The sequence below is a fragment of the Danio aesculapii genome, chromosome 18 (assembly GCF_903798145.1).
Source record: "Danio aesculapii chromosome 18, fDanAes4.1, whole genome shotgun sequence".
Taxonomy (NCBI): Eukaryota; Metazoa; Chordata; class Actinopteri; order Cypriniformes; family Danionidae; genus Danio; species Danio aesculapii.
In genome coordinates, this window is record NC_079452.1 from 32,187,801 (window position 1) to 32,209,339 (window position 21,539).

Genomic DNA, 21,539 nt, shown 5'->3' on the forward strand with positions numbered 1-21,539 from the left:
GGAGACGCAGTATCGTCCCGTTAGTATCACGTCATTTGTTGACGTTCAGGTGGGGTGAAGATGGCGGCCCGCTGGAGCAGTGAGAATGTGGTGGTGGAGTTTCGAGATTCACAGGTAAACAGTGGATACACCTGCGTGCATGCCTTTAATGCGTTACAAGTGTAGTTTAAACAACTTTGAAGCAACAAACATGCACTGCTTATATGTCAATACCAAGCGACCTCTTTTGAACTTTGAATTGATTGGCAAGCTTTTGTTTACTAATGTGTTCCCTTTATAAACTTACTATGGTAGACACTGTGCTTTATTATTACTACAGTAAACGTCTTGTTAATGAAGACTTTGAATACAGCCATGGTAAAATGACCGGCGAGATCATTATTAACTGTGATTCAATTAGTTGATAGTTCATACATCAAGAGTTTAGTTTGTTATTACTGTTACTTAACCTTAAACTACAGTACAAATGGATGAATGTCATTGAATATCAACTATCAGAGCAAGTGTTATTTATTTAACTGGACAAACAAACTCATGTGTTTACAAAACTTGAAGACAACAGAACATTGTACAGTGCATTTGAATACAATATATATTAACGGGACAAAATCTCAAATGCAGGGCACTAACCATTTCAAAGCAGATCAAATGGTCAAGAACTAGTAACATTTATATAAAGTTTTTTTAAATATAGTTTCATTTAATAATGCAACTTTAAAAGTCCTGATAAAAAAATATATAATATATTTTTACGGCGGCGCAGTAGGTAGTGCTGTCGCTTAACACAGCAAGAAGGTCACTGGTTCCAGCCTCTGCTGAGTCAGTTGGCATTTCTGTGTGGAGTTTGCATGTTCTCTCTGCATTCGTGTGGGTTTCCTCCGGGTGCTCCGGTTTCCCCCATAGTCCAAAAACATGTGGTGTAGGTGAATTCGGTAGGCTAAATTTTCTATAGCATGTGAGTGTGAATGAATGTGTATGGATGTTCCCAGAGATGGGATGTGGCTGGAAGGGCATCCGCTGCGTAAAACATATGCTGGATAAGTTGGCGGTTCGTTCCGCTGTGACGTCCCTGGATTAATAAAGAGACTAAGCCGAAAAGAGAATGAATGAATATATTTTTACATTTATTTAATGTTGCTTGTTTAAGGGCTTTATGTCTAAGTGTGAAATTTGGCACTCAATTATTCTGCAAAAACTTGTTTTGTTTAGTTACATTAAAGCTTTAATAATCCTCTTCATACTGACATTTATGATGCTTTATATATAACACAAATTACGAGTGGAACCGGATTGATTCAGGCTCAAAGATAAATTTACAATAGTTTGAGAAACATCAAATGGACCTTAGACATCCCCTGAGGGGCATTCACTCAAATAAATAATTTAATTTGATGTTAATTTAAAAAATGCTACTTTAAAAGTTTGTCCTGATTAAATTATGTTTAATATATATATATATATATTTTTTTTTTATATCGTTAATGTTGTTTTTTAGGGCTTTATGTACAAGTATGGAATTTGACACTCAATTATTCTGCAAAAACTATTTTTTTAGTTTTGTTTTTTTGTTTAGGTAGCTTAATTAATCCCCTTAGGGCAGTTCATACTGACATTTACATATAACACAAATTACACATGGAACATCAATTACACAAGCAAACAATATATAAAATAATATTAATAAACTACGTTTATGACATAACCGGATTGATTCAGGCACAAAAGTAAATTCATGACGATTTGTGAAACATCTAATTGACCTTAGTCGTCACCTGAGGGGCATCCCCTCAAAATAATAATTTAATTTGATACTTTTGAAAAAAAATGCAAGTTTTTGATAAAGGTTTGTCCTGATTAAAAAAAAAAAAAAAAAAAAAAAAATATATATATATATATATATATATATATATATATATATATATATATATATATATATATATATATATATATATATATATATATATATATATATATATATATAATATATTTTTACATTTTTTTAAATGTTTGTTGTTTAAGAGTTTTATGACTAAGTGTGGAATTTTGCATTCAATTATTCTGCAAAAACTATTTTCTTTGTTTAGTTTTTGTTGTTTAGTTTGCTTAAAGCTTTATTATTCTGCTTGGGGCAATTGATACTGACATTTATGGTGCTTTAAATATAACAGAAATGACACACGTAACATCAATTACACAAACAAAATAAAATTGGAAAAAACAATGGATAAACTACATTTATTACTTAACCAAATTGCTTCAGGAACAAAAATAAATGTATAACGAATTGAGGAACATCTAAGACATCAACCTTAGACATCCACTCAGAAATAATAATTGAATTTTATGTACCTTTAATGAAAAAATGCTACTTTATAAGTTAGTCCTGATAAACATATATTTAATGTATTTTAAATTTCTTTAATGTTGGTTGTTTTAGGGCTTTATGTCGAAGTGTGGAATTTGACACTCAATTATTCTGGAAAAACTTGATTTTTTTTGTTTAGTTGCATTAAAGCTCTAACAATCCTCTTGGGACAATTCATACTGTCATTTATGGTGCTTTACTCATAACACAAATTACACATGGAACATCAATTACACAAACAAAAAATATATAAAATAATAATAATAACTCATCAATCGTCTACATTTATTGTGTAACCGGATTGCTTCAGGCACAAAAGTAAGTTTAAAATAATTTGAGGAGCATCTAGTTGATCTTAGACTTCGCCTGAGAGGCATTCACTCAAAATATTAATTAGATTTTATGTAATTTTGATAAAAAAATTACAACTTTAAAAGTTTTTCCTGGTTATTAAAGGGCTTTATCTCTGAGTCTGGAATTTGGAACTCAATTATTCTGCAGAAACTTGTTTTTTTTATTTAGTTTAGTTTGCTTAAAGCTTTATTAATCACCTTGGGGCAATTCATACTGACATTCATACATCACATGTAACACAAATGACATGTAACATCCATTTAAGAAAATATTATTATTAATAATAATAATAATAAACCATCGATCAACAACATTTATTCTGTAACCGGATTGCTTCAGGCACAAAAGTACATTTATAACGATTTGAGGAACATCTAATTGACCTTAGGCATTGCCTGAGGGGCATCCACTCAAAAATAATAATTTAATATTTTTATACTTTTAATTTTTAAAAAGTTATTTAAAAGTTTGTCCTGATAAAAATATATGTTAATATTCATTCATTCATTCATTTTCTTGTCAGCTTAGTCCCTTTATTAATTCAGGGTCGCCACAGCGGAATGAACTGCCTATTTATCTAGAACGTTTTTACGCAGCGGATGCCCTTAAAGCCGCAACCCATCTCTGGGAAACGTCCACACACACTCATTCACACTCATACACTATGGACAATTTAGCCTACCCAATTCACCTGTACTGCATGTTTTTGGACTGTGGGGGAAACCGGATCACCCGGAGGAAACCCACACGAACGCAGGGAGAACATGCAAACTCCACACAGAAACGTCAACTGACCCAGCCGAGGCTCGAACCAGTAACCTTCTTGCTGTGAGGCGACAGCACTACCTACTGCGCCACTATGTCGCCTATATGTTAATATGTTTTTAAATTTGTTTAATGTTGTTTGTTTAACCATTGTGTATTGTTCAAATTGACTACTATTTCGTTATGTTGGTGGCTGTTTTTGCCCCATTGACTTCCATTATAATGACATTTTGATTGCAAAGCCATGAAAAATTTGAGCTCTTCCAAATAGGGAAAACCACCAACAATCAAGAATGCATGATTATGTGGTGTGTCATAGCTTTGCAATCAATAAATCTCATTATAATGAAAGTCAATGAGGCAAAAACAGCCACTAACAAAAGGGTAGTAAACTCGCCCAGAGTGTTTTGTTGAAGTTTTTTTATATATATATTTAATGCATTTTTCCAAAATTTGTGTCAAAATAAGATTTGTCACCGAAATCATTCCATTTGCAGAAACGCACTGTAAGTTGTGGCCAAATTAAGACTCAAAATCACCTCAAGAGTGGATGAAAACTTCCCCAACAGCACACAAGAGTTATAGGCTTTATGTCCGAGTGTGGAATTTGGCTCTCACTTATTCTGTAAAAATCTGTATGTTCATTTCCATCAATGCCACTGTGTTTGGGATCCAGTTCAAACAATGCTGTAGTTGTATTTCTGTAACATTTCAAAGGATAAAAATACACCTTTCTGAAATGTATGTGTTGTATAACGATGGACTTTTCTGTTTTCAGGCTACTGCTATGTCAGTGGACTGTCTCGGCCAGCACGCTGTTCTCTCTGGGTGTGTAAAACCTCCACTAATGTCACACCATCATGGGGAATTACCAGCACACCCTCATGCACCAGCTCTAGCATAGTTTTATGTGCTGCATATACTATTTTTAATTTTAAAAATGTCTTTCTGTCATAACACACTCTGTTTGTTCTTTCACACAGGAGACGGTTCTTATATATTGTAAATTTAGAAATGCCATCCGAAGCTCCTCGTAAAATCAGCCGCCAGAGCAAATGGGACGTTGGGACGGTCCAGTGGAATCCACACAAATCTGACGCCCATTTATTTGCTGCATCTGTAAGTCAACAAATAATAATTATACTATATATACATACAGTGTTCAGCATAAATGAGTTCACCCCTCACAGATTTCTCTTTTTAAAGTAATATTTTTTTACAGGATGCTTTAAAAAATATATATTGTGTACAAAGACAAAACTGGAACTAATCTAACAGAAAACAAAGACATAAGATCACAGTCCAAAAATGAGTACACCCAATTAAAATGTTGAAACAAACATTAAATACAATTTTAATAAACAGACAAAATCCACAGAAACATAAAAACATTTTAGTTGAAATTTAGTAGTTTGTAATTTTTTTTGTTGTTGTAAAAAGTGGTTTGAATTTAAATGTATTATCTTTCTATTCCTAAAGATTTTAGATGTCCAAACTTATAATTTAATGGCTAAAACTGTTTAATAAAACTGTTTTGTTTAAATGCACCAAAATTATTGGCTCTATTTACTGAGAAATGGATACAAATATTTTAATTTCAAAAGGGGGTGTACTCAATTATGCTCATACCAATAAATAAATAAATAAATTAATTAATAAATAAAATTGTATTTTGACTACTTATTTAATTAAATTATTTATTTATTGTTTTAAATTAGATTTGTAACAACAGCTGTGCATAACATTATACCAAAAAAAATACAAATAAACAAGGGAAAATAAAAAGCGGGGAAGGTTAGGCTTAAATTAATGCCTAAAATATTAAATACAAAGGAGATGTAATCAATAGTGTAAGAATGGGTTTTAAACCACAGCGGTTCGAACTGTAGTTCTGCCGAATGACTAAAGAGTTATCAGTATGTTGGTAAAAAACTGTACATTTCTAGTCAAACCATTCTTCTGCAATCTTATACCAAAAACGGACATAAGGGCAGTATTAATAGCTATAAATGTGGGAGAGCGTTGATATTATGTGATTGTATTGTATTGCAATATGGAACAGTTAAGTGTTCACAAAAAAAAAAGTAATTCACAAATACTTGAAAATGAGATGATTTAAGGACAGTAACTTGCTATGGTTACAACTGAATTAAGTACAAAATAACTAATATAAATATATAATAACTGTATAAAATGATCAAATATGAAATGATAAAACATATGATATAAATTGTACCCAGCTTAAATGTAAAATTAAAGTTAGCAGAGGTAGAAGGAGAGACACAGGGGGAGGGAGAGAGAGAGACAAAGAGAGCAGGCCCAGAAGTTAGCCTGATTGCAGTAGAGTCAGAGAAGATAGACTCCAGAGGAGGAGAGGAGCAGAGCAGGAAAGCAGACCAGGAAAAGGACAGGCCAGGAAAACACAGGCTAGGAAAAGAGGCAGAGCAGTGTTTTACCACCTATTTTGTATCTTTCTTGACCTTGTGACTAAAGCCCAAATACTGAGACATTCAAACTGACCAATCAACATGTGACCACATCGTAAAACCCCCAAAGTCCACACACCAGGCCCTGATCTTATCAGTATCTGCCTTTGGAGTCAGTATGGACCTTCTTGAATCAAAAAGACATGTTTTGTCATATAAACAAAAGCGTATGATAATTTAGCCTCTTACAATAGAAATCGCAGGCAGTGTCACAAATGTGTTAATGTTCTTTAAATACCACATTCATATGCAGAAATATATTGTCTTGCTAATGCCTTGTTCTCTTTTCACTTATTTTGTTTCAAATTTTTTCTAGATTGTGAATAATGCATTTCTCATTTTCACCCAGAGTAACCAGCGCGTCGACTTGTATGCGTGGCGGGATGGATCTGGTGGACAGCATACGTCTTTACAAGGTCACACACGTGTTATAAGGTAACACACATTATTTCAAGCTGAAATGACTATGAAAACTATGTCTAAAAGTCAAGAAAATCGACATAGTTTTAAAGTACCTGAATTGTGTGTCAGATAAACTAATCAAAATAACTTCCCTTCTCTTTTCAACAACATCTGAGGGATTCAGATGCAAAAGCCTTTAAGTGTCATCTGTAATTTTATTCTGAAATTTGATTCATTTTTTTCAGGCTCCTGCATGTAGGTTCTTTTATGACAAAAAATAGGTTCTTTTCATTGACTTTAAAGTGAAATAACTGAACATAAAAGTAGGTGGCAGAGAAAACCGCTCATTTATCTCATCATAGAAGAGAATTTCAAATGGCACTTAGAACTCTTCATCTCTTTCAAGTCAAGTCAAAAACTTTATTTGCCATATGTACCCATCCTACAGAGGAATCCTTTTGTGCAAAGTCAGCTTGTATAAACGGTACACAAGACATTAAACAAGTGGTGGGTCGTTATCGGCATTCATGCGAGACTCCTATCGCGTGATACAAAAAAAAACTGCCGTAAATCTATTCTCATAGTTGGGTTGGGAGCTGGGTCTATTCTACGCAAGCCATGATGACTTTCACCTTGATATTTTAGCGCGGATGTGTACCTGACCGGTGAGCCGTCTGACAAAAAAGTGCCCTTCTGAATCAAATCAGCAGGATGCCCTTCTATATCTTTCAATTACTTCGAAGACACTACTGATGCTTACATGGACATCTGTAATCTAGTTATTTGCCTTAATAGACAATTATATGATTAAGGTGTTTGCGTGAAGTGCTTTCACGTAAGAGTTTCCTGTCATTTTGGGTGACTTTAACTGCAGTTTGGCAGTTTCACTTTAACTCATGAACGTTTCATTCATGCACCCATGACAAACTGGGGTATTAGACGGAAATAGGGAGAAAGGAGTGGTGAGAGTGTTATGGAATTTAATAACGCATGCCAAATGGAAAGAAAAAAGCTTCTACATTTTGCAGTGTGTGTGTGCGGTTTTTTACTGACAGCCGTGTGTGTGGATCTTTTTCGGAAAGTCCTACATGACAGTAATAGTTTGATTGCATTGTTTACTTCAATAATGCCACTAATATATGCATACTCCACGTCTTAATTCCATTTCTGTTTAGTTCAGTTATGACTTTAGTCAGATTAAGGTAATCAAAAATCGCTGTTTGGAGCTTATGTAGGCCTACAGTTCAAAATTCATGTTTAACCGAATAAACAGTTAGTAAACACAAGTACATCTTATTGTACAATTTATTTTCATCACCAATTATCATAGCAGAACAGTTTCTCAAGCAGTTTGTGATGCATTTTGGAAAACAGAAGATGAACCCCTGGTCTAATGCACCACCTGGCTTGAGAAACCCGTTCTCAGACTTACTTATAGTAATTATTTGGGTAGCACACATATTCAGAATGCCTTCGGCAAAATTTAAATGAGCCTTTTTAATCTAAATTAATTCCAAGATTACAGTGAGATTAATCTAGATTAAAAAATATATCTATGGCCACCTATACATAAAATCTACATATGCATTTACAAAACATACAAATACACACATACATGTCTATATTGCACTTGAGTCCTTTAAATTAGCATGAAGTCAGTCTGAATTCTTCTCTCTGATCTACTTCCTATGAAATTTTTGCCATCAGTCTTACTGCGGCAGGAAAAAACTATTATAAAATCGAGTGTAATAAAGCTGCTGGTTTGTTTACTCTTTTGTGGGCGGGATCAATCTGCCAATCATATGTGATCCACCAATAGCATTATCGGAAATAATAATAAAAGTGCGCGGGCTGCATTTTGTCCATGGGGAATTGATTGGATGGATGTGATTTGCTATTGGTGGATCACATATGATTAAATGGATGTGATTTGCCATTGGTGGATCAATCTGCCAATCATATGTGATCCACCAATAGCAAATCACATCCATCCAATCATATGTGATCCACCAATAGCAAATCACATCCATCCAATCAATTCCCCATGGACAAAATGCAGCCCGCCTACTTTTATTATTATTTCCGATAAACAATTTTGAGAGGATTTTTACTAGGATGTACATCACAAAAGAAACGACTATCGCAACTTCTGTTTCACGCTGACCTAAACTAAACAATAAAAATGCATAAGCAAAAAAGTTTGATTTTATGTCTTTAGCAACTTAAAATTATACTTACCCAAATATAATGACGGAAACTTAGACATTACACTATCATGAACAGGTCACACTTTACAATAAGGTTTCATTAGTTAATATTAGTTAATGTGTTTACTAACATTAAGTATGAACAATACTTGTAGAGCATTTATTAATAGTATTTCAACATTTACTAATTTTACTAATGCGTTATTAAATCCATATTCATGCTTATAACCGTTAGGTAATGCACTGTGACTTAACATGAATTAATAATGGATAACTGTATTTTCATGAACTAACATGAACAAATATTGTAATAAATGTAGTGTTCATTGTTTGTTCATGTTCATAAATGCATTTACTAACATTAACTAATACAACTTTATTGTAAAGTGTAACTCATAAACATTAAAATCATAAATCTCCATAAAGCTGCTAAAAATGTGTATTTTGAATACATGAACAGACTTGAATTGATCTCAATGAAGCATGTAAATACATTTTGTCTTTTGTTACCATTCTAATATAACACACAATGCATGTGATTTTGATTTAATGAAACCAAAACTTTTCCTGTCTGTTTCAGTGATTTAGACTGGTCGTGGTTTGAACCAGAGTTTCTAGTCACTAGCTCTGTGGACACATACATGTACATATGGGACACAAGGTGAGTCTTTACTTACTACTTACTAAAAGTGCACGATGCAGAGTTTGTGTAATGTTGCATATTTTATGCTTTTCTTGCTTGATTTCTAGCGACACTCGGAGGCCAACCGTGACTTTGTCTGCTGTTGGTGAGTGCGTAGAATTGATCAGTTTATTTAAACTCTGATGTCTTTTGTTTTGATCTTCTGATTTTTCCTTTGTGTTTTAGCTGGAGCATCTCAGGTGAAGTGGAACAGACGGAATCAACATTGTTTGGCATCAAGTCATGATGGTGATGTCAGAATCTGGGACAAAAGGGTGATTATGTCATTCTGTTACTTGCATCATAAACACAAAAGAGTTTTGATAATTTCTACCTTGAAAACTTGCAGTCACAACACATTTCAGTGTCTTACTTTCACTGTGCATTTGAATACTCCTCACTCTGTTGCCCAACAACTTTCTGCTAATCATAAACATAACTCTATGTTAGAAAAAATGAATAACTTCACTAGACATGTTTGTCAAAACAACATTAAGTTTCGTGAAAAAAAAAACAAAAAACATTCTCTCCTGATTGTAAAGTGAGAGGTGCGCCGGCGGGAAGTCATTTACAGGCTGCATTACTAAAAAGATCACACTTTTAGGGTAATGATTTCATAAAATATGATGACACATTCAATACTTAATTATAATATCTCAATAGAAGCTTTGAATATAAATATGATGTGACAATATGACTGAATTACTATGGCCAATCTAGTTAGAATTCTGTACTTCGATGTGTTAACAGAACCATATTTTTAAATAAAGAGTGTGACAGACGGTGCATCAAAGCACATCCATTAGCTCCCTCGCAATGGTAACTGTTGTATTGTTTGAAAAAAAAAAAATGTTGTAATAGTTATTTTTTCAGGGTTTTTACCTTTAATTGATAGGACAGTAGAGAGTATTGACAGGAAAGTGTGGGGAGCAGAGAGAGGGGAAGGATCGGCATAGGATGACGAGGCGGAAATCGAACTCTGGTCGCTGTGAGAACCGGAGTGCATGTGTCGACGCACTAACCACAACACCACTGGCGCCGACAAACTGTTGTATTTTTCAAATAGTTTTTATCTGGTTTAAATATGCTATTGCTTGTTTTTTGTTTGTTTTTCCAGTCCGCAGTTTCTCATAAGGGCTTGGTAATTATTTTTAGAACTTCATATTTCTGCTGAAAAATTTTGTCTTTTTAGAATGAATTTCATTTGGTGTAATTTGTATTTTAATTTCAATACATTTTTTTTTGTCGATCAGTTATCTACAAAATAAACAAGAAAAATGAATAACGTTAAGGGAGAAATGAATTGCGTTCAAAGACACTTCCGTTCAGCAGCCAAAATATCATTAATATATTTTCTTTTCGGCTTAGTCCCTTTATTAATCAGGGGTTGCCACAGCGGAATGAACCGCCAACTTATCTAGCATATGTTTTATCCAGCCGCAACCAAACAATGGGAAACACCCATACACACTCTTTCACACACATACACTATAGCCAATTTAGCTTATTCAATTCACCTGTAGCGCATGTCTTTGGACTGTGGGGGAAACCGGAACACCCGAATAAAACCCACGCCAACACGGGGAGAACATGCAAACTCCACACAGAAATGCCAACGGACCCAGCCAAGGCTCGAACCAGCGACCTTCTTGCTGTTAGGTAATAGTGTTATCCACTGCGCCTCCGTGAGGCCCACAGCTAAAGCAAACGTGGAGTAATGTCTAATTGTTTACTGTATGACCAAAATAAAACAGTAGCATAGCCTATTATAAACAGTTTTTTGCTGTTAATGACAAAATCATCCATTGTCCCAGTGTAGTTTCATTTTGATCCATTTAATTAAGTCGTTCTACCACAATGAGCCAGGACAGGCTTTCTAAACTTAAAATTTTCAGCACTGATATCGTGTCCAATGGGCATTTTACTTCGTGAATTTTGTTCAAAAAAAGCTTGAAGAACCCTTGGAATGCTAAGGACATTTTTAAAGGTAAATGCTTATTGGATTTTATATGTACACTGTAAAACCTAAAAAATTAAGGTAACTCAAACCATTTGAGGAAACCGATTGCAACAAACCATTTAAGTTCAAAAACTAATCCTAATGAGCACTGTGAACTTAATCCATTTGAGTAAATAAAACAATTTGAGTACTGTAAAACCCAATAAGTTAAGGCAACTCAAACCATTTGAGGAAACCGATTGCAACAAACCATTTGAGTTAAACTAATCTTTATGAGTACTGTGAACTCAGTCAATTTCTCTTGAAGTAATGAGGTATTTAAATAACTCATTTCCTTCATCACTAAGTTCTTTTCAAGTGAGTAGAATTATCTTTCAGTCAATTTTGAGTTAACTACACTCATTTCATTCGATGCATGCATGCATACATATGCTGTATTGGTGGCCCACGCAGTTTGCGCTACGCCACTAGTGAAAGCACTTCATTTTTGTTATACTTTTCACATGTTTCAATGACAATAAAACATATTCTATTCTATTGTATTCCATTTCAGAAACCGAACACTGCAGTCGAGTATGTCGCTGCCCATCTGGCAAAGATTAACGGTCTGGACTGGCACCCTGATAATGAGTACATTCTGGCTACTTCTAGTCAGGACAACTCTGTTCGGGTGAGTTTAATCGTAATTATTATGAATAAATAATTTTGCTGCAGTTTTACTGATTCTGTTTTTATACTGATTTATCTCAAAAGTTCTGGGATTACAGACAACCCCGGAAGTACCTTGATATCTTGTCCTGTCAGGTGCCTGTGTGGAAGGCCAGATACACGGTATCATTCAAATCACTGTTTAAATATACAGTTTAAATATCTATTTGTATTGTTATCATTATTTAAACCATAAATAAATTATTGGTTTCAGTTGTATTGATACGTTTTTTTTGTCTCAAAAATACAATAAAAACAATAATTATTGTAATGTAAATATGGGCGGCACAGTGGCTCAGTAGTTAGCACTGTTGCCTCACAGCAAAAAGGTCGCTGGTTTGAGTCCTGTAGGGGAAACCGGAGCACCTGGAGGAAACCCACACCAACACGGGGAGAACATGCAAACTCCACACAGAAATGCCAAGAGGCCCGACTAGCACTCGAACAAGCGACCTTCTTGCTGTGAGGCGACAGTGCTAACCAAAGTATATATATTTATTTATATTGACACTGTTAATATAAGAGATGAAAAATAAAATAATTAGTAATTCAAATAATGTTGAAGTTGCATGTTGTGAAGTACCCACTGCGTCCTCTTCTTTTCTTCTGTCCAGCCTTTCTCAAATGGGCTGGTTACAGTGATGGTTCCTCAGCTCCGGCGTGAGAACAGCCTTCTCCTATGGAGCACGCTGGAGCTGAACAGCCCCGTTCATGCGTTTGTGGGCCATGACGATGTTGTGTATGAGTTTCAGTGGAGGCCGCAGAAAGAAGGTGAGCAGAGCTGCCAGTAGATGGAGACTGAGGAAAGTTATTTTCCACAAAATCCTCAGATTGATTTTGTGTTTAACAATAGTCGTCGGCACCAATAGCCTAGTGGTACTGTGCGCCAACATGTAGCACCGACGTGCTCACGGCAACCCGAGTTGTATTCCCAGCTCGAGGTCCTTTGCCGATCCTTCCCCTCTCTCTGCTCCTAATGGTTTCCTGTCTGAAATCTCTACTGTTATGTCATAGGTGAAACCATAATACCACATCACACGACAACCTCAAAACATTATGCAATTCAGAGCGTGCCTCAAACAGGTGAGTGGGCTTGACAAACCACCTGTAGAAACATATTTTTACCAGATACTTTCTTACAATCACTTCATATCTCAAAAAAAAATCGCTGCATTTATGAAGTTGCTTCACTCAGTTGAGTGGGTTTGACAAACCACCTGTAGAAACACTCTTCTCTCTTTAAAAAAAGACAATGGGTGTTTCCCAGTACTGGGTCGCAGCTGGAAGGGCATTCGCTGTGTAAAACATATGCTGGATAATTTGGCGGTTCATTCCGCTGGGGTGACCCCAGATTTATAAAGGGGCTAAGCCGAAAAAAAAGAAAATTGAGTAAATTGTCTGTAGTGTATTGGTGTTTTCCAGTGATGGGTTGCAGCTGGAAAGGCATCCAATGTGTAAAAGATATGCTGGATAATTTGGCGGTTCAATGCGCTGTGGTGACCCCAGATTAATAAAGGCACTAAGCCGAAAGGAAAATGAATGAATGAATAATATAATATAATATAGGTGTTTGCATGGGTTTCCTTCGGGTGCTCCGGTTTCCTGGAGTTTTACACAGGCCATCCGCTGTGTAAAACATGCTGGATAAGTTGGCGGTTCATTCCACTGTAGCGACCCCTGATGAATAAAAGGACTAAGCAGAAGGAAAATGATAATATAATATAATATAATATAATATAATATAATATAATATCTTGTTTCTCTAAGCATAGAACTGGAGAGTATTTAATAAACTCATTCATACTAGCTTTATTTTTTTTCTGCTGTCCATCTTGTGTGCATAAGCTGCATCTGTCTTAAAACAATGCTCATTAACTGATGTCCATGTTCTATAATCAATCCTCGATAAAGTTTTTCAACAATTAATCAATTGTCAATTAGTTGCTGCCATCCCTACTGGAAGTAATTCTGGGAATGAATGTTTTATTTTGACTTTCATAACAGAAAATAATTGTATTTGAGCACTGTTCATTTATGTCTTAGGGTCCAAAGACTGCCAACTGGTCACGTGGTCCAGAGATCAAACCCTGAGGATATGGAGAGTCGATCCTCAGCTCCAGAAGGTGATGCTTGGGAATGTATTTTTGCTTCTGTACTGCTGGAGATGTTATGCTGGAGACTGACTGATGGACGCATGTTTTTATAGTTGTGTTGTGCTAATGAAATCGTGGATGAGCTCACCACTGAGACGGAGAAAACACTGAGATCTCAAGACTCTGAACCGCCATTGAGTCCTGGATTCACTGCGGACAACTCACTAGGTGAAAGAAATATATTTTTATTTAATTTACTTTTTTAGTTATTTTACCACAATTATTTTCAGAAATATGTTGAATGTACTGTAAATAAGCACTGCCTGTTTTATTATTTTGTATTTAACTGTGGAATCTAATGTTTTGGTTATTATTATTATTATTATTATTATTATTATTATTATTATTATTATTATTATTATTATTATTATTATTTATTTATTTTATTTGTGCAAATATTTTAGTTTTTTAATATTAAATAAATATACATATTATTATTATTATTATTATTATTATTATTATTATTATTATTATTATTTGTTTAATTGTTTGTTTATTTATTTTAAATAAATATTATTCATTTAATTATTTGTTTTTTATAAGTGTATTATTATTATTATTATTATTATTATTTATTTTTTATTATTAGTGTAATTTTTTTAAAATAATAAATAAATATATTATTATTATCGTTGTTATTTGTTTAATTATTTGTTTATTTATTTTAAATAAGAATAATAATAATAATAATAATTATTATTATTATTATTATTATTATTATTATTGTTATTAAATATTATATAGAAGTTGAAATTCTGGGATCTGGATTTGGTGGATTTTTATTACATTAATGACTGTATGAATGTTTTCATGAGTGAACCCCTGTATTTTATAGAAGATCTGAAAGTATATTTATGGTGTTTATCTTTAAAATATTATCGCACAGTGTATTATACTATATAAAAGTATTTAAAAATGTAATTAATGCTGAAATAAATGAAGTAAATGAACAAAAAGTAACAGAGTTGATCTTAATGTAAAACATAAATTAAATATAATGTTTAATAAAATATAAATGGATCTGTATTTAGTGGATTTTTTTAAACAAAAAAATTTGCATAAAATGTATTATTCATATGCTTTTACTTTTAATTTTTCCTCGTTTTCCATTTATGGTAATGTGAAAAAGAACCTTTTTTACTTTGCCTTCTTTTCATTAATGTAAGAATGATTTTCTGCTCACAGATCAGTTAGATGGGCCTCAGTCAGGCCTGTCATCCAGTGCTAAGAATGACATACCAGGTTTACCCCAAACTCTGCAGCAGGAGTTTTCTCTGGTCAACTTACAGATTCGCAACGTTAATGTGGAGGTCAGTCCCTGTGATGTCTGAAGAAAAGCACCAACAGAATATGAAGTATCAAACCACCTAATTCTTTTTGTAATTAATAAATATACATAAATAGGTCTAGAGCTGTGGTGAAAAATAGTTTGAGAACATTGTTCAAACATAGATGATGAGATTTTAAAAACATATTGCTATTCTTTTTTGAATAGGTTCTGAGCTGAATTTTTAACAGCAGACGGTGTTGTATGCTTTACAAACAACCATACTTAGCTCACCTCCAGTTCTTTACAAATACCACTTGAAATTAAAATAATCAATAATGTTAGCAAAGGTTTCAGCAAATTACTAGTGTTATAGTGAGTTGTGTTTACATTTATCTAGTGACAAAAGACAATATATGTGATGCACAAATACACCTCTGCTGTTTAAAATTAGCCTAGAGCATAATCTTCTGTAAAAAAAATATATATATTACAGTGCCGTCTGTTTTTAAAAACTAGCCTAGTGATCCATCTGTTGTAAAAACTGGCCTAGAGCGCAATCTACTGTTCAAAACTAAGCTAGCGCCATAGCCAAGAGTACTATCTGCTGTTCAAAACTAGCCTTGAGCACTATCTTCTGTTAAAAACTAGCCTAGAGCGCCATCCGCTGTTCAAATCTAGCCAAGAGCACTGTTCAAAACTCGCCAAGATCGCCATCTGCTGTTCAAAACTAGCCAAGAGTGCCATCTTCTGTTAAAAACTAGCCTTGAGCACTATCTTCTGTTAAAAACTAGCCTAAAGCACCATCTGCTGTTCAAAACTAGCCTAGAGCGCCATCTGCTGTTCAAAACTAACCTAGCGCCATAGCCTAGAGTGCCATCTGTTGTTAAGAACTAGCCTAAAGTACAATCTGCTGTTTAAAACTGGCCTAGCGTCATAGCCTGGAGCGCAATCTACTGTTCAGAACTAGCCTAGAGTGCCATCTACTGTTCAAAACTAGCCTAGAACGCCATCTGCTGTTCAAAACTAGCCAAGAGCGCCATCTACTGTTCAAAACTAACCTAGCGCCATAGCCTAGAGTGCCATCTGTTGTTAAGAACTAGCCTAAAGCACAATCTGCTGTTCAAAACTGGCCTAGCGTCATAGCCTGGAGTGCCATCTACTGTTCAAAACTAGCCAAGAGCGCCATCTGCTGTTCAAAACTAGCCAAGAGCGCAATATACTGTTCAAAACTAGCCTAGAAACCCATCTGCTGTTCAAAACTAGCCAAGAGCGCAATATACTGTTCAAAACTAGCCTAGAAACCCATCTACTGTTCAAAACTAGCCAAGAGTGCCATCTTCTGTTAAAAACTAGCCTAGAGAGCCATCTGCTGTTCAAAACTAGCCTTGAGCACTATCTTCTGTTAAAAACTAGCCTAGAGTGCCATCTGCTGTTCAAAACTAACCTAGCGCCATAGCCTAGAGTGCCATCTGTTGTTAAGAACTAGCCTAAAGCACAATCTGCTTTTCAAAACTTGCCTAGAGCGCCATCTGCTTTTCAAAACTAGCCTAGAGCACAATCTACTGTTCAAAACTAGCCTAGAGCGTCATCTGCTTTTCAAAACTAGCCTAGAGCGCAATCTACAGTTCAAAACTAGCCAAGAGCGCCATCTGCTGTTCAAATCTAGCCAAGAGCGCCATCTGCTGTTCAAATCTAGCCAAGAGCGCCATCTGCTGTTCAAATCTAGCCAAGAGCGCCATCTGCTGTTCAAATCTAGCCAAGAGCGCCATCTGTTGTTCAAATCTAGCCAAGAGCGCCATCTGTTGTTCAAAACTAGTCTTGAGCGCGATCTTCTGTTAAAACTAGCCTAGATCGTCATCTGCTGTTTAAAACTAGCCTACAGCGCAATCTGCTGTCCAAAAGTAGCCTAGAGCTCCATCTGTTGTAACGGAACTGTATCGAAATATTTTGTAAACTCAGAAACTTAAATGATTTCTCATCACAGCTCTAATAAATGAAAAGTAACATGTTTTTCGTAGATGGATGCCGTCAACCGCAGTTGCTTTGTGTCGGCCGACTGCGGAGCCAATCGCGTTCGGCTCGTGGTGAAGTTTCCTGCTCAATATCCCAACAATGCAGCTCCATCTTTTCAATTCGTCTCTCCAACAAACATCTCGTCTTCCATGAAGATCAAGATACAGAAGGTTGAAACTCCAACACCTATCAGACTTGTCTTGACATGTACTCAGTATCACATTAAAGCAGCGTTGTCTCTTTTGTAGATCCTGACCGATACGTCGCTTCAGAAGGTGAAGAGGAACCAGAACTGCTTGGAGCCATGTGTCAGACAGCTGGTGTCCTGCCTAGAGTCAGATGGAGTCATGGTCAGTGAGTCTCACTGCTGCATTTTATTTAAAGGTCTCGTGAAGTGCTTTGAAATGTGCATTTTTTTTTTTTTATTCGATGTTAATAACTGTAACTGATGGGGCGGGGCTTAGCGAGGTCATCAGTGACATCAAGTTAAAATGTTAAGTAAGGCATAAGTATTCACAACCTTTGCAGGAGGATGGTACAAACCCTTATGTGCTCACCAAGCCAGTGACTCCTGCCCTTCCTGCTTTTCCTCGAGTGACCAACACTTATGGCTCATACCAGGATGCCAACATCCCTTTTCCCCGCACCTCAGGGGCACGTTTCTGCGGGACAGGTAACTGATATAAGAAAGATATTTTATATATAATATTTATTTTAGATGCATTTTAATACACATTTATTGAGTTTATTTAATTTTTTTTAATTTGTGTGGGTTTTTTTCCTTGTTATTTTAGTTATGCTAACCCAAGAGAAAATTTAAACCAACTCAAATAAAAATTAATTAATTAATTTGATTAAATTATTAATTATTAATTGTTTAATTATTGATTTAATTAATTGATTTATTTGATTAAATGATTAATTAATTTATTTATTAATTTAATTGATTAATTTATTTATTTGAATAAATTCTTAATTAATTAATTTGTATTTATTTATTTATTACTTTATTTATTTATTCATTTATTCATTCATTTATTTAGTTAGTTAGTTATTATTGTTATTTATTCATTTAGCTGTTTATTAGATTTATTTATTTAGTTATTATATTTATTTATTTATTCAATTATCTATTTATTAGCTTATTTATGTATTCATTTATTTATTTAGTTGGTTATTTATTTATTAAATTATCTGTTTATTAGTTTATTTATTTATTTACTTAGTCATTATTATTTATTATTATTTGTGTATTCATCTATCTATTTATTAGTTTATTCATTTATTTATTATTTTTATTTATTTATTCATTTATTTATTTATTACTTTATGTATTTGTTTATTTATTCATTCATTTATTTATTACTTTATGTGTTTATTTATTTATTTAGTTATTAATGTTTTTATTTATTTATCACTTTATGTATTTTTTTATCTATTTATTCTTTCATTTATTTATTTAGTTGTTATTGTTTTTTATTTATTTATTTATTAGTTTATTCATTAGTTTTATTTATTTATTCATTCATTCATTCATTTAGTTAGTTAGTTATTATCGTTCTTATTTATGTTTTTCTTTATTTGTTTATTTAGTTAGTTAATTAGTTATTATGATTTTATTATTATTAATTTTTTTTATTTTTACTTTTCTTTTTTATTATTCAAAGGGCACCTATGGTGAAAAATCTACTTTTCAAGTTGTTTGGAGAGACATATGTGTAGATATAGTGTTTAGACCGTCATATTGGGGTGATATAAACACACCCAGTCCTTTTTTTTCAATTTAACAACATAAAAATGGTGGACCAATTGGAGCGGTTTTCAGACCGACCGCAATCTGACGTAGGAGTGCGGCCCCCCGCCCACCGATATTGATTGACAGCTGCGCGTATTAACATGTCCCGGTAGTCACGTGTATGATCATATCAACAAGACAGGACGAGCGCAAAGCAGCCGGGAATAAAAGGTCTGTTCAGTTCGCTAGGTTCATCAATCATCATTAAACATGATCAAGAGTGAGTTTCACAAGTTACAAAATGTTTTAAAACAGAGCACGTGTGTAATGAACTACAGCGATTCACTTCAGATGCACTTAATCAGCACAGCCGCGTGTCAGAACAATTATAAAAGAAGATGCTTCAATCCTGGTTTGTGGAAGTTAAATCAGGTTTATTTTGTACATTAACATAACAGATCTCCATACAGCAGTGAAGATTAACCTGTATTCTGTCACATTTGCATGCAAAAAGAGTGCAAAGCTAAACGTGTGCTCTGTCTGTGCGTGTGTGTGTGTGTCTGTGTGTGTGCGTGAACTTTGTGTAAAGACATTGTGTGCGACTCATCGTTAAGTTGACTCAACACAACAAATGCATCAAATACCAATTGGTAAAGTTCTTACTGTAGTATATCTCACAAACGCTACGTGAGATCTTCTTCCTTTAAGTCTGTCTGTTGCCTGACGCAGCCGAGGGAGGAGATTAAGGCACACTGAAAGGCACATAGAAACGGTGGGCGAGGAGGACTAGCCTTAAAGGTGCAGTACAGCAAAACTGCCACCCAGTGCAAAAATGTATAAAATAGAATCTTATAAAAGGTATAATGAAAAATCTGATGGGTGTTTTAAGCTGAAACTTTACAGACACATTCTGGAGATGCAAAAGACTGAAAAAAGGGGTAACCTAGGTGCCCTTTAATGATTTTTAATTGCTTAGATTTCCACATTTACGTGGAAGTGTATGGTGCACAAAGCTTTTTACATTGATTATATACAAAACAATTAAACATGAGTATCCAGAAAGTGTGGAAAAAATAAGTAAATAACATTATCGACTCACAGATATTATGAGAATATAATATTAATCTACCATAATAATAAAATAACTTTTCTTTCTAATCAAAGTAAAATTGAATAAAACAATAAAACAAAGTAAAATTGAAAAAAGATTTGTTGCTTTTTTTAATTGCTAATTCAGTTGTGTTTATGCTTGGCACACGCTATGGTGCCCAATCTGCAGTCTTATAACTAAAATTGTACATTTATCATATAAATATTATTATTATATAAAAGAATTGCCTCATTTGTCCATTACAGGTTCCTTGGTGTATTTTACACGACCCATGACTATGCATCGAGCAACTCCTCCGACTGAACCCACTCCCAGGTAAATATTCATTCCTCTTTGTTTGTTTTTGTCTTCTTTGACGTTGAACACAATGTTGTGTTTCTTTGTAAATTGAATGTAAAGAGGTTAATAAAATGTATATAATGTGTGTGTGTGTGTCTGTGCAGGTCTCTGTCGGCTCTTTCAGCGTATCATAGTGGTGTAATGACACCCATGAAGATGCGAACCGAGTCTCAGACCACGCTGAGGCTGTACAGCGGCAGCCCGACCCGAACAGACAAAGATCAAGTGTCCATATCTTCCTTCTACTACAAAGAGCGGGTGAGACTCGCCTCAAAAATTGCAGATACAGAATAACTCTGGCTTGAAGGCTGGTTAGGTGCTGTTTGATTACCATTGTATTATTTTATTTTGTTTGTCCTTGATGTGTTTAGATTTATTTATTTATTTTTTTTCTTTGTGTATGGATTTATTTTATTTATCCTTGATGTGTATGGATTTATTTTATTTATCCTTGATGTGTATGGATTTATTTTATTTATTTATTTTATTATTATTTTTATTTATCCTTGATGTGTATGGATTTATTTTATTATTTTTATTTATCCTTGATGTGTATGGATTTATTTAGTTTTTTTTATGTTTTAATGTATAGATTTTTATTTTATTATTATTATATATTTTTTATCTTTGTGTATGGATTTATTTTATTTTATTTTGTTTGTTTTTTTGTTTTCTTTTATTTTCCTTTCCTTTAATTTATTTTATTTTATGCTTTTGTTTTGTTATTAAAGAATTAATTTAATGAATAATAATATATTTTACTGATTTAATCAGGTTTTATTTTTACATTTGAATTTTTAATTTTAATACTTTGTTAAATGTATTCTTTAACTGTTAATTGTGTGTTTTTTCCTTTATTTTTATTATTATTATAATTGTTATTATTATTATTATTAAAATGCTTTATATACTGTTTTAGTTATTTTAGTAAAGGTTCAACATTTAAATAAGAAATAAAATAATAATAATAAAATAAAAGTAGAATAGTA

The 21,539-nt window shown here is 33.8% G+C and overlaps 1 protein-coding gene across 2 annotated transcripts in view; it reads left to right on the forward strand.

The window, feature by feature from the left end:
- The first annotated feature begins 42 nt into the window (after nucleotides 1-42).
- The window catches only part of wdr59 (WD repeat domain 59), a 48,522-nt gene continuing 27,025 nt past the window's right edge, over nucleotides 43-21,539 (forward strand). For both annotated transcript variants that reach the window (XM_056478598.1, XM_056478599.1), the window contains exons 1-18: nucleotides 43-114; nucleotides 4,263-4,312; nucleotides 4,468-4,603; nucleotides 6,320-6,405; nucleotides 9,160-9,240; nucleotides 9,330-9,367; nucleotides 9,448-9,536; nucleotides 11,775-11,891; nucleotides 11,975-12,052; nucleotides 12,544-12,700; nucleotides 13,973-14,052; nucleotides 14,136-14,250; nucleotides 15,268-15,392; nucleotides 17,371-17,535; nucleotides 17,614-17,715; nucleotides 17,894-18,038; nucleotides 20,457-20,526; nucleotides 20,655-20,808. In XM_056478598.1, the coding sequence (XP_056334573.1) occupies nucleotides 61-114; nucleotides 4,263-4,312; nucleotides 4,468-4,603; nucleotides 6,320-6,405; nucleotides 9,160-9,240; nucleotides 9,330-9,367; nucleotides 9,448-9,536; nucleotides 11,775-11,891; nucleotides 11,975-12,052; nucleotides 12,544-12,700; nucleotides 13,973-14,052; nucleotides 14,136-14,250; nucleotides 15,268-15,392; nucleotides 17,371-17,535; nucleotides 17,614-17,715; nucleotides 17,894-18,038; nucleotides 20,457-20,526; nucleotides 20,655-20,808 (1,842 nt within the window). In that variant the 5' untranslated portion in view covers nucleotides 43-60. The remainder of the gene's footprint in view (nucleotides 115-4,262; nucleotides 4,313-4,467; nucleotides 4,604-6,319; nucleotides 6,406-9,159; nucleotides 9,241-9,329; nucleotides 9,368-9,447; nucleotides 9,537-11,774; nucleotides 11,892-11,974; nucleotides 12,053-12,543; nucleotides 12,701-13,972; nucleotides 14,053-14,135; nucleotides 14,251-15,267; nucleotides 15,393-17,370; nucleotides 17,536-17,613; nucleotides 17,716-17,893; nucleotides 18,039-20,456; nucleotides 20,527-20,654; nucleotides 20,809-21,539) is intronic.